Here is a 14,006-nt window from a genome sequence, read left to right as displayed (position 1 = left end):
CCAGTTCTTTGTCAGTGGAAACAGAAAACCCGGTTCCAAACTAAGCACTGGCCCCGAACCAGCCCTGGAACTGATTTGGTAGAAAAGGGGCATCAGTGGTGTTAGAGGTGGCCAGACATTAATTTAGGGTGGTCTTGGCCACCCCTTGGCTCCGCCCCCCCTGTTTTTAAACCCGAAAATCCAACTGAACAAAAACAAATCACATGTTCTCTTGACCTTTACCCTATTTTAGACACGGTCACGCTGAACCACTAGTGAATCGGTTCTTTTCAAACGACTCTTTTAAGCGAGTTGAGTGAACCTGTTCTCCAACAACAGCTGCGATATGGTGTAACAGTAAAAATGCTCCGCTTATATTTACTTCAGGGTTATGCGGTGTTACATTGAAGAGACGATTTAATAATAAACTATTAATTCAAGTGCCGAAAAATCAGGAACTCGTCGAGTTTGTGCACGATATTTCCCGGAAAATATCGCCATCTAGCGGCATCTTCCTGTCAGCTCAGCTGCACTTTTTATTTTTTTTTTAGAAATAAACCTGGACTGTGAAATGAAATTTGGCCTTAAATGGATCTAATTTACTTCGTAGACTTTATAAAGTACGATATGACATTAGTAGGAACGGAAGCGTTTTTAAATTTAGTCTATTTATTGACTTCTCGGAGAACGCTGATGGATCTGTATGGTGAATCAAATGAATCGACTTCGAAGGAATCGACTCAGTTTCGAGCTGACGCCATTTCACAAGCAGCAACAAAACCTATTCAGGGTCTAAAGTTAAAATTCAACATGGGGAAGTTAATGGTTCTCTCTGTTTTGGTTGCAGCTGGAGCAGTACTGTTTGGAGAGCGATATATTGCAATAAGGTTTGTCCACTTTTGAAGCTAGCAGGAGAGTAACTTTTGTTTGCAGTGCTCAACTCACAGTAAACCAGTTTGGCTTCCCATTACAACAATGCAATAATGACTGGTTAAAATGCATGTCCTGATCTAACATGGATACTGTGAGTTTTTAGTCGTCTATAGGTATAGGTTAAGCTGATAGGCTGTACTAGTCTACTGCATTAACTGTAATTTTAATATATGGCTCTAATGTTTATTTCCTATAGAAATACATTATTGGTTTTTAGAGAGCTCACCCAGAACCACCTCCCTAACTGTGAACTGCTAAAAGGAATAGGTAAGTATTCTGGAATTCCTCCGAAACAAGGGGTCATTCCATGTCAAATCTCCGAATGTTCCCACTCGACCATCTCAGATTTGGCTGAAAAAATTCCAGGAGGTTCACACACTTCCCAATAGGAAAAGTCCCAAATTTTAGCTCCCGACTCCTTATAGTTTTGTCATAAAAAATATTTTTGCAACTAACCTCGGACCCGTTTTGAGCAGGGTTTTTTGGGGAGCCGCTTTGCCGTATCTAGACAAGTATTTAAGCTAGGCCCTTCAAATTTTCAAGGGTCAAAATTCAATTAAACGTTTTTTTTTTTTTTAATAACATTTTATTGAAAAAATACAAATGTACAAAACCAATATGGCAGCATGATCATGTTATCATCCTCTTAATGGAAGTCCCACCATTTTTCTGTCTACCTAGAAGACCCACATAGGGGCCATTTGGCCCGACCGCTTTTCCCTAATACACTAATCACTCATTTTGTTATGGTAATGAGGCTGTTAGTGCAATGGCAGTGCCAGGATTGTGAGTGACTGCTCAAATGTATTTCACTCATAATGCATGGTTTTTCATTCTTTGTAAATATGCTTGGGTTTTTTTTTTTTTTTTACTATTTTTAGCACACAAAAATAACAATTACTTCTGCAACAACCCTCCACACCAAAACTGGGAAAAAAGTTGCTTTTTCATTCTTTGTAAATATGTTTTGTTTTGTTTTTTTAACAATAAATGTCAGTGTGTTGATCCCTCCCTCCCTTCCTTCCTGTTGATCCTTTCCACTGCATACAGCTCAGTCCAGTTTAAGTCTTTATGGCTATGTTCACTGAGGTATTTATCCATCTCAGAACTAAAGCTTGCTCTCAAAAGAACCTCCTAAGCTGTAAGGTGTGTCCCCTCCCCCACACAAGTTCAAGTGGCTCCGGCCGTGTGCCACTAACAGCCACATTTCCATAACAAAATGAGTGTCCACAGGGGGGACTTGGGGCCAATTGGCCCTCTTGTGGGTTTTCTAGGTAAAAAGGCCAAATGGACCCTCTCTGGGACCATTATCAATGTGTGAACAATCTAGTATCAACAACTTACATCCATCCATCCAGCCATCCATTATCTCTATCCGCTTTATCCTGTTCTACAGGGTCGCAGGCAAGCTGGAGCCTATCCCAGCTGACTATGGGCGAAAGGCGGGGTACACCCTGGACAAGTCGCCAGGTCATCACAGGGCTGACACAGACAACCATTCACACTCACATTCACACCTACGGTCAATTTAGAGTCACCAGTCAACCTAACCTGCATGTCTTTGGACTGTGGGGGAAACCGGAGCACCCGGAGGAAACCCACGCGGACACGGGGAGAACATGCAAACTCCACACAGAAAGGCCCTCGCCGGCCCCGGGGCTCGAACCCAGGACCTTCTTGCTGTGAGGCGACAGCGCTAACCACTACACCACCGTGCCGCTCGGTTTGGAAGATATTAAAGTTTAAAAATGGAAAAAATTAATTTGGTGACGTTTTTGGCATGTTATAACAAAAAAAAAGACTGTTTTAGAAAGATTAGATGTCTGTTTTTAACATGTCCAAAATTTGTGATGGTGTTCTGCGTTATTTTTGCAAAATGATTTTTTGAAAATGTGGTGTTCGCATACACGCACAGCATTCATGGCCTATGAAAGCGTTTTCAAGTGCTAACAGAATGCCTTGAATTTATGACACACAGCTTCAACTCAACAAAATGCTTAATTTGGTTCATGGTAAACTATACCTGAAGGATAACCTATATGCAACCTTTTAGATTGCATTCTCTCAGTGATCATGAGTGATCTAAATCTTTTAGATTGCATTCTGTCAGTGTTGGCCATCAGCTGTCGGTAACGTCTCCCTGAAGGCAGCAGGGAGAACAGTCTATTATTTGGGTGGCTGGGGTCACTGGCGATCTTCCTGGCTCTGTCCCTGCAGCGGTTGGAATAAATGTCTTGTAGGTTAGGGAGGGTGGTCCTGATGGTTCTCTCAGCAGAGCAAACCACCCTCCTGAGAGCCAGCTGATCTCTCCTGGTGGTGCTTCCCATCCAGTTAGTGATGCTCCCACTCAGGACACTCTCAATAGTGCAGGAGTACAAGTTGCTTAGTACCTTGAGTGGGAGTTTGAAGCAGGGCTTTGAACCGGTTCAAGGAACGAAAACGAAAACCGGGAACTTTTTCTATTTCACATGGAACAGAAACGAAACCAGAAACTTTATTATTTTTTATGTTCCGGAACAGAAACGCTTATTAAAAATAATGGTAACTGGTTAATACCGGTTTTTATTTCGTTCCTCAAAGTTTCTGTAGCCTACAAATAGTCATTCTTCTCCTGCTCAAGTTTCTATGACCCGCTGGGGTTCACTTCCTGTGTGACGTTCGCTGATTGAATGGAGAGAGCGGGAAGGTGGACTACTAGTGAATAAGTGCATTACTGAGTGTCTCTGAGCAAAGAAGAGCCTGAACGATGCAACCTCCCTATTGGCTGTTTGTAAAAATGTATCAGTTGTTGCCCTTCCCACGGGAATCATCGCGGGCTCGAGAGACGAGACAGTTCGTTGGTAGCAGAACAAAATGTCTGGACACAAATTGGGTTTTCAGAAAAGGAAAGAAAATAAACGGAGGGTCGAAAATACAAAAAAGGAGGCAGAAAATGCAAAACGAGTTTTAAGGTAGGACAAATGGTTACTTTTCTGAGGCAGCCCGCCGTGGCTGCCTGCAGGCTGATTTATTATAGCCCATTTAGTTAAAATAGTTGATATAAAATGTTTATAGTTATAGTTATGTGATGGTTGTCCTGATTTAGACTGTTTTTTTTTGGGGGGGGGTTTGCGCGATGTTGCACGATGTTGCACCCGGGTCCAGATTAGGGCAGAACCGGCTCTGGCTACATTTCAGGTGTAGTTTGTTTTATGTATGTATGTACTTGCATAGATGTGTACTTGGTCTTCCAATATGGCGCCTAACAAAATCTCGCGGCGCGGTGACGTCATGCGGTAGCCCTCTATAGGGCCTGACTTTTTTTTTTTTTTCTATAGGGCCTGACTAGCCTTTGGTAACACACTAAACTAATTTTCTTTCATTTTTGGCACTTTTTCTGTTTGTGTAGATGGGAAGACATACTGAGAATCCAAATCGCCAACATTTGAAATAATAATTGTTTTGAATTATTTCTTGTCTTATTTAATGAAGGTTGTAATAGAATTAGCCTACATTTGGCTTAAGCTGGATGAGACAGAGACATAATTTTATAGCCATTTGTTAAACAGCTGACAGGGAACGTAATTAACCGTTCCGGGAACGAAATTTTTTTGTTCTAACCGGTTCGGGAACGTCTATTTAATGGTGGAACCCAAAACCGGAAACGTTAAAATTCCGTTTCTGTTCGGAACGAACCAATAGGAAAAAAATTCCGGTTCAAAGCCCTGGTTTGAAGTCCTTCAGTCTTCTTGCTGTGAGGTGACCGTGCTAACCACTACACCTCCATGCCGCCTAAGAGCCTAGATTCCTACAATTTCTTTGTGTCTGTCCAGGTAGGTAGTCTTCTCACCAAACATTAAAAGATGACCGGGTGCTTGTTCATGCTCGTGTAAACCGATCTCAAGAAACACCGCTCAAAAGTTCAATTTAATCAACAGAAAACAGCTTTAATTAGCAATGAACTCTTACCGGATATAAGGTGGTTACCACACACACACGCGTGCGTGGGTGTAATTAGCTTTTTCCTCATTTAAGTCCTTACGATTTGTTTTTGAACCACAGCGTATGCACGGCATTCCCTGGACAGTTCTTCATCTGTTCTGTTACAGTATTAAATTTTTTTGGGAGTTCTGAAGAACCATTTTTCTTTGTCATGAGTAGCATTATGACCACAATTATATCCCGCACACAAGAGGCATTGTCTTTCTTCAAAGGCAATGAAATCAAAAGAAAATCACGAAGCACTGCAGCAACTTGCATGCAAAGCGCCCCTATCTTGGTTGTCATCATCCAACATGGCAGGCCTCTGGTTTGGAAAATAAGCGTGACGTCACATGCGCACGAAGAATAAAACAATTCTGGGCGTCCTGTTGTAGTAATCCACAACAGGATGCCATAATCACATGAAAGTGGATTATTTTCCTATAACGGCACATCCCAAAGTGTTTTATTCTACTTGTACCTTAATCATTTGATGACCGTTACAAATTTTATTGTGCCTCCATCACCTACACGTCTAGTCTGCCTCATCCAGTATTCCGCCATTGTTGTTGTGCTTGGCACTAGTGTTGCTGGGAAAATATCGAAATCATTTCAGATTCACAAGGAATACTGTCATTTCTCTGAAGCAAGCCAGACCAAGAATGTGGACTGATTGTGGTTTTCATCAGTCATAGTTAAAACCAACCCCCAACTTGGTACATATAGAAAGACAGTGCAACTGTGTGATTTTTATATACTCCCCAGCATCTTAAGTATGTCGTCACCCATGTTTGCAGAGCTGAGAATACTGCCAGCATCAAGAAAGTCCTGATTGCGAAACCCATGAGGAAACATTTATCGGGACCATTGGTTGAAATTGCTCAGTTGTTTGTGGAGTTTCTATCGATCAGGCTGACACAGTCGAAGGCTGACTTCATCAAGCTAACCCAGTGGTTCAGCTTGACTCCGTGACAGTTGTTGTCTTTGGAGCAACAATAGTGGTGGTGGTGGTAGTAGTAATGTACCACTTTTCCACCAAGGTAGTTCGAGGGTCGTTTGGAGCCGGTGCCTAATCTCAAACTAATTCTCCACGTTTCAACAGCCAAAGACCTGGCTCTTGGTTCAGAAAACTGATTCATGAACAGCACCATCACTTTGCTGGTCAAGAACCAAGAACGGCTTATGTCAGGGCCTGAGGGGGTGTTATCGTAACCAACAAGACCAACTAAAAGCTCGTGACTACCATTTTTAAAAAAAAACTAGTTTAGCGCCTAATCTGTCTAATCCAGTAGTCCGCCAGTGTTGTGTTTGGCGAAAGCGTTGCTGGGAAAGCGATAAACTATCTAAATCATCGCAGATTTACAGGGAATACTGTAATTCCTCTGAAGCAAGCCAGATCAAGATTGTGGACTGGTTGTGGTTTCTGTTAGTCATAGTTAAAACTGACCTCAAGCTTAAAAATACATATTGCCACTTTAGGAATAAAACACTTCCAGGTGTGGTGGTGTTGTAGGAAAGGAATCCATAACAAAATGCCGTTACTGTATGGAAGTGGACTGTTTCCCTATAACAGCACATCCCAAAGTGTTTGATTCCACTTGTACCTCAACTATTTGAGAACACTTACAAATTTTATTATGCACCCACTTCTACTTCTTTTGTATGAGACGTTACACGATGCCATGCAGCTGCGGAAGCCAAATTATTGTCATCCGATTGGGGTTTGTCAGGTCAATGTGTGCGTTCTCAGGGGGTTGAAGTTTGGGACACTCGTGCATAATATTCTTGGCAGTCTGCTCCGGGTTGCCACACGTACATGCTGCGGATGGATGCAGCCCCCAGTGGTGCATGTTCGTACCGAACCAGCCAACCCCCATGCACAGACAATTAAGTGTGACCCACTGTCTGCAGGGCGGATCTGCTCCTGGTCGGTGGTGGTTTTACATCCGGTGTGATGTCGAGTTGAGTTGGGTCATGGGGTCTGCTGCCAGGCAATCCTTGATTGGTCAAGAGTGCTGAAGTTGGAGCTACTCAGGGACGATGCATGGTGGGAGAATGGGCGACGGGAGCGCAGATGTTGGCAGCCGAGATATCGGGCATCCTGGCTGAGCTTGTGTAGAGGATGTTTGTCATCCTGCTTAGCTTTGCTCACCAGCTTGTATGTGTGTTTTCCCTACGGAGGGCTGGGGGCGCGATGCCCGAGAGCATGGATAGGAATTCGGTTGAGGTGGGGCACAGGCAGCCAGTGATGCTTCATTGGGGGTGACGTCTAGCTTTCGGGCGTGAGCGCGCCGGGACCATGCTGGTGCAGCATATTCTGCAGCATTGTAGACTAGGGCCAGGGCACCAGTACAAAGAGTGGAAGCAGACGCTTCTCTTGATGAGCCAGCCAGGTGATGCAGGAGGTTGTTCCTTGACACTTTTGTGCACAAAACTTTAAGATGTCGCTTGTAGGTAAGCTGCCTGTCGAGCTTCACCCCAAAGTATGTTGGATTTGGGTTGTATGCAGGGTTTCCTCTAGAAAAACTGGGAAGAGTAGTGGCCTCCTGAGCGCAGCGAGGTATGAAGAACACGCCAAGCTAGGGGGCTCTAGGGGCATGCTTCCCTGGAAGATTTTGAAATATTGAAATTGATGACCAGCTTGAATCAAATCAAATTTATTTGTACAGCGCTTTTAACAATAAACATTGTCGCAAAGCAGCTTTACAGAATTTGAACGACTTAAAACATGAGCTAATTTTATCCCTAATCTATCCCCAATGAGCAAGCCTGTGGCGACGGTGGCAAGGAAAAACTCCCCCAGACGACATGAGGAAGAAACCTCGAGAGGAACCAGACTCAAAAGGGAACCCATCCTCATTTGGGCAACAACAGACAGCCTGACTATAATATTAACAGTTTTAACAGGTATAACCCTCAGCTGTCCTCATGGGGCCGTCCTCCTGAGTCTGACACAGGCTACAAAACACATGCATGTGGGTTCTAGCTTTATACTGTTGGCCTAAGTTGTAAGCGTCTCGGTGGCGGTTTAATGGGTAGCAGCATGTCACTAAGCGTATCGGTCAATAAATTAAGTGTAGCGGGGCCGCGACGCAATGATGCTGTAGGGGAAACCCGTTGCCTCCACCACCTAGTCATTTTCCTTGGCACAGTAATCTCAAGAATGAGTGGTTGGATGTTGGTATGATTTTATCAGTGGATGTTTAGAGTTGTTGAATTTTTGGATTCAGTTGTTCACTAGTCTACACATTTTTAAGTTACATTTTTTGGCAGGTCAATTCGGGCATTTATTTTGTTCGCATCAGACATAATTTTAGGGTGTCCTCCAGCCACACAAATGTAAATAATACTATTGGATGTATATAGTTAATTTGGCTGACAGACTATTAGTCTTTGGGGGTCACCTCGGAATCGCGTTTTGTAAATTTTATGTTTAGATATATGTATGTGTAAATATGAATTTCGAAATAAACCATTCATTCATTGATTCATTCATTAATTTTAAAATTAGAGACGGATTTATTTCAAGCTCTAATTCACTTGGCCAGAATTCCAGTAGATCAAAGTTTTCCATCTATCAAGTTGATGGTCTCTTTAAACAGTATGGAAGATTCTAGTAAATGAAGGAATGACTTCTAAAAGCGTCTGATTAGCCAACTGTAATTAGGAGTTAATTGAGGGTGAACTTATGGCTGTATTTTAGAGCAGGTGCCTTTTTGCCCTTGATGCCATGGGGACATCTAATCAACTCTTCCAAGACAGAAAAAAAATGGTGGACCTCTATTAAGAGTCTGACTTTGCCCTGATCTGAAAGGCTGTTGTGCAAATAAGAAGCATCTACTCTGAGACTGGCATTTAAAAAAAAAAGGCTAGAGAGATGGATGTAGTTATTAAAAGCCTTTTAGAGGCGTATTCTGTGGTCAGTTGAAACAAAAATGAAACTGTTTGGCCATCATGATCAGCACTATGTATGAAAGAAAAGGGGTAAAGTTTTGAATCCAAAAAACCTGATCCCAACTGTGAAGCATGGTGGTGGCAGCATACTGCTGTTGGGGTGTTTTTGCGAGGAAAGGAACTAGTGCACCTCAGAAAATATGGCATCATGCAGTGTTGTAGTCGAGTCACTAAACCTCAATTCCCCAGTGTTCAAGTCTGAGTCAAGTCCAAGTCATTAAAGAAAATTTCGAGTTGAGTCCGAGTCGAGTCCATGACTGATCCGAGTCAAGTCCGAGAACAGGACTCCAATCACACCATTTGATGGTGGCTGTTGCTGCCTTTATGTGAAACCGTCTCTGCTCCTGTACTGGACGAACGTTACTGGTCGACTGCCCCATTTTAGTTCATAGGCTACGGATAAAAAGCTTGTTCATCGCTCAGCAAGCCCCGCCCACTATCAGCAGGGCAAATAACATGAGAGAGGGTTAACACTAGCTAGTTCATCGGTCAGCAAGCCCCGCTATCAACAGAGCAATGAACATAGCGTGTCCCTTATTTCTCTGGGTGGAGTCTTGCCAAATGACGATTGAAGTTCGAGGTTGTCCCCGTCATCTCCTTGATAGTTCTTCTACATATGGAACACATAGCAGTGCATTTTTTTTTTTTCCCCGTGCACGAGAAGTCTGTATAAGCAAAACGGACAATCCTCGGGGCGTCTCTCCAGGCATTTTAGTGCCGTTAACGTTAGTTTGTTCCTGAACATGACGTATGAACAGGTGAATGTGCATTCTCTTGCACAAAATTAGTATAAAAATTAATGTAGTTCTAAATATCTTGTGCCAAATTATTGTAGCATGTTACAAAAAATAAAGAAAAAAATCAGAGTCCTTGTCTCCAACTTATGAGTCTGAATGTAATTAATGCACGAGTCCTAGTCATAGGGGCGGCACGGTGATGTAGTGGTTAGTGCTGTCGCCTCACAGCAAGAAGGTCCGGGTTCGAGCCCCGTGGCCGGTGAGGGCCTTTCTGTGTGGAGTTTGCATGTTCTCCCCGTGTCCGCATGGGTTTCCTCTGGGTGCTCTGGTTTCCCCCACAGTCCAAAGACATGCAGGTTAGGTTAACTGGTGACTCTAAATTGACCGTAGGTGTGAATGTGAGTGTGAATGGTTGTCTGTGTCTATGTGTCAGCCCTGTGACGACCTGGCGACTTGTCCAGGGTGTACCCCGCCTTTCGCCCGTAGTCAGCTGGGATAGGCTCCAGCTTGCCTGCGACCCTGTAGAACAGGATAAAGCGGCTAGAGATAATGAGATGAGATGAGTCCGAGTCATCAGTGCTTAAGTCCAGGTAAAGTCAGGAGTCCATAAATTAGGACGCGAGTCGGACTCGAGGACTACATGCCTGCCATCATGAGAAGGTGGATATCTAGAAATACTGAAGCAATACCTCAGGACATCACAACTGGGCCTTCCAGCAAGAAAATGATCCTAAGCATTCCTCCAAAGTTGGCTGAAAGGGCCATCACGAAGCCCTGACCTGAGTCCCATGCAAAATTTGTGGACTGAGCTGGAAAAAGCATATCGGAGCACAGAGGCCTACAAACCTGAACGAGTTCCACCAGTTCTGTCAGGAAGAATGAGCAAGAATTCTGGGAAAGTCTTGCGAGATGCTTGTGGAAGGCTACCCCAAGCATTTGATGGAAGCAATTAAAAGGCAATGCCACCAAACGCTAATAAAGTGAATGTAAACTTTTAACCCAATCAAAATTCGATATTGTAAATAAACGTGTGGATATGTGAAAAATTGAGTTTAAATGTCTTCAGCCAGTGTGTATGCAAACTTCTGTCAACTGTAAATGCCCATTTTACTTTGTGTACACTTTTGTCACGATTCATTGTTCACGAATGATATAGTTTTAAAAACATTACACAGAAAAATGCTCAGAATTCAATTTAGACCTTACGTTTCGTTTCATTTGAAAGGTTAATTTATAGTTCAGTCGGCAGACATGACATGTCTGTTGTTCAAACTAATAATAAAAAACAACCACAATACTTTTCCATGTACGTCAGGGTGTATGATGTATACATAACTGCCTATCAGCTGTTTCCTGTTGTTAACCGGCCTAATATAGAACTTCCAAATAAATTCATAAAAATATATAAATCACAAAGTCAGCGCAAATAGTACCTTACAAATGCCCTCAAGCTTTACCTCGGACTGTTAGAAAGCTCTGATGCTGAAATGTCTTTTTCCAAAATGCCAAAGAAACATCACAGAAAATGTCAGCCTATCAACAGTTCTATGGAATCAATTTTGTGCCAAAATGTTCATACAATACTTTTGAAATATCAAACAAAAACGACAAATCAAAATACAAAAAAAAAAAAAAGTCAATTTTTTTAGACTGGCAAACAAGTTATTCGTGTAATCGTGCAAAATATCAGTCTATTACTCTTCAGAAACCTTTTATTTTTGTTCCGCGTCTTTCTCAGTTTTGTTTGATGTAATTTATTTTGGTTGCGATTCCAGCTTTCTCGTTTGCGCTCCCTGACTTTTTGCTTGCAGTTTTGGCACAAACTTCACGTATGGGTGGGCTATCCAGGAATGCATTCCCATTGGCTAACTTGTGTTTGACTGACAGCTACGCTCAGTGATTCCCCCGGAGGCTGTTACGGCCATTCCCTACTCGGATTTTGCACTACTGCAACATGTACAACACATTTGTCCCGTACTTGCACTTTGTGTTTTTTTTTTAAAAGATATTTTTTGGGCTTTTTTTCACCTTTATTGGATAGGATAGTGTAGAGACAGGAAATGAGCGGGAGAGAGATGGGGAGGGATCGGGAAATGACCTCGGGTCGGAATCGAACCCGGGTCCCCGGATTTATGGTATGGCGCCTTATCCACCTGAGCCAGGATGCCTCCACTTACACTTTGTTGAATTAATTCAATATCATAGTCGCCACTGAAGTCCACTCGATCCTTGTTTACCGTCAATGGATCGGTCACTCGTCAAATGGTCCGCCAGAATCTGAGTAGGAAATGGCAGCAACAGCCTCCGGGGGAATCCCTGAGCGTAGCTGTCGGTCAAACACAAGTTACCCAATGGGAATGCATTCCTGGACAGCCCACCCACATGTGAAGTTTTTGCCAAAACTGCAAGCAAAAAGTCAGGGAGCGCAAACGAGAAAGCTGGAATCGCAATCAAAATAAATTACGTCAAACAAAACTGAGAAAGACGCGGAACAAAAATAAAAGGTTTCTGAAGAGTAATAGACTGATATTTTGCACGATTACACGAATAATTTGTTTGCCAGTCTAAAAAAATTGACTTTTTTTTTTTGTATTTTGATTTGTCATTTTTGTTTGATATTTCAAAAGTATTTTATGAACATTTTGGCACAAAATTGATTCCATACAGTTACACTTGTTACACTTAAAAAAAAAACAAAACAGAATAATTCATATAAATCTGTGATTTGGATTGCAATTTGGAACTACGGTCCAAACAGCTGTTATAAAAAATAATCAAGACCTTTGACTAATCAGATGATGTTATAAATGTGATAAAGTAGCATGGGATTCTTTCTGTTTGCAGAGAATGGAGCTGAGGACATCACCATACTTGAAGACAGACTGGCCTTTATAAGTGCTGTATGTTCTTTTTATTTCAAACGCATTATACTGTAACTTTAAACTTTTATTTATATATATATATATATATATATATATATATATATATATATATATATATATATATATGTAAAAATAAAAATACAAAGTATTGTGCAAAAGTCTAACGCACCCTATGCATTTTTTTCATACAAACTTTGTGATAGAAGTCATAAAATAGAAATTTACATTATCGAGTCAGTACAAAAACATTTTAGAGTCCAAACGTTCGTTTTTTTTCTAGCGCAAAATTAAATGTTACAGACAAAAAAAAAGTTTGTATCTGAGCAGCATATTACATAAGAGAGCACTTTTCAGATTATAAAAGAAAACATAATGAAGGCTACTGGGTTTTGGTGCAAAATGAAGACGCGAGTGTGTCGAAGTGTCCAGAAGTACTGTGGCTGGTTCTGCACTCATTGTGGTCGTCTCACACCAAATATTGACTTTGTTTTATTTATTATGGCTTACCACTGTTTAGCAACGACAGGCCATTTTTAAAAAAGTAGTTCTCATGGTGTTATGTATCAAATTAAAGAGCGTGAAGATCTCAATTGAAAACTTGTTTAATTTTGTAAATATGTCTTAAAAAAAGTGATGAACATTTGAAAATCCAGTGTTTTTATAAAATTTCCATTACCCCGGTCACAAACCAGCAATCGTTTTCCATTGGTTTAATTTTCCATTCATGAGAAAAAACCTCAATCAGAAATTAATGGACCAAAAAGCCAAAAATTGAGATTTAGAATTTTGAGTATCAGGGTAAGAATTACAGATAAAGGCTGCTGCTGCTGCTTCTTGTAGATCACAATTATGCACTGCGAAGGCTTAAACGTAATACATCAATGAAATTGGTCCATCCTTTTGTGTTTAAAGGAGATACGCAGAGCCATGGCCTCACTTTTTGTTTATAAATGCCTTGAGACCTCAAGAATGGCATAGGACTAGTTTTAAGCGTTAACAATAAATCTAATATTGTAATTTTTATGATTAAAATGATTCATATAGGTAGCTGTCTGAGTGAATGACCTTGACATCTATGACTTCACCGCAGGAAGGCTATCGGTCTCATCGCCATTTCCACGAAACTAAAACACAGAGCTGACTGTAACTTCGAGCTTCCATTTTGAGCTAATTTATCGCCATGCCATGTAGATGTGTTGCTGGCTGGTGCAGCAACATGACAGAAGGTGGATTTACGTTGCATTCATGGCCCAAGAATGTTCAAACTGCAAAGATTTGGATGTCTTTTGCGAGAAGTTCATGGGCACATTGGGCGCCTACAAAGCAATCTCTCCTCTGCTCTGAATATTTTACTGAAGACTCGTACGAGACCTCTGATCTGTTGAGGAGCGCTGGCTATAAGCCTGTATTGAAAGAAGGTGCAGTACCAACAATTAAAGGAAAAGAAAACTAGAAGGAAAGGAAAGTAAGTTCAGTTGCACCAGTTCTCCCGGAGCGTGAGCCGAGGGTTGTTGCTAAAACCCGGCACGGGACAGGACATATTATCGCTCGGGCAGTGACC

At 41.8% G+C, this 14,006-nt stretch overlaps 1 protein-coding gene across 2 annotated transcripts in view; it reads left to right on the top strand.

Annotated features, from left to right (window-relative positions):
- The first annotated feature begins 735 nt into the window (after positions 1-735).
- Positions 736-14,006, top strand: part of LOC132885899 (serum paraoxonase/arylesterase 2-like) — a 57,639-nt gene continuing 44,368 nt past the window's right edge. For both annotated transcript variants that reach the window (XM_060920422.1, XM_060920423.1), the window contains exons 1-3: positions 736-866; positions 1,109-1,179; positions 12,408-12,463. In XM_060920422.1, the coding sequence (XP_060776405.1) occupies positions 790-866; positions 1,109-1,179; positions 12,408-12,463 (204 nt within the window). In that variant the 5' untranslated portion in view covers positions 736-789. The remainder of the gene's footprint in view (positions 867-1,108; positions 1,180-12,407; positions 12,464-14,006) is intronic.

Source organism: Neoarius graeffei, chromosome 5, assembly GCF_027579695.1.
Source record: "Neoarius graeffei isolate fNeoGra1 chromosome 5, fNeoGra1.pri, whole genome shotgun sequence".
In the NCBI taxonomy this organism is placed as follows: Eukaryota; Metazoa; Chordata; class Actinopteri; order Siluriformes; family Ariidae; genus Neoarius; species Neoarius graeffei.
The sequence above is the reverse complement of the archived record's forward strand: the minus strand, read 5'-3'. Positions and strand labels throughout refer to the sequence as shown.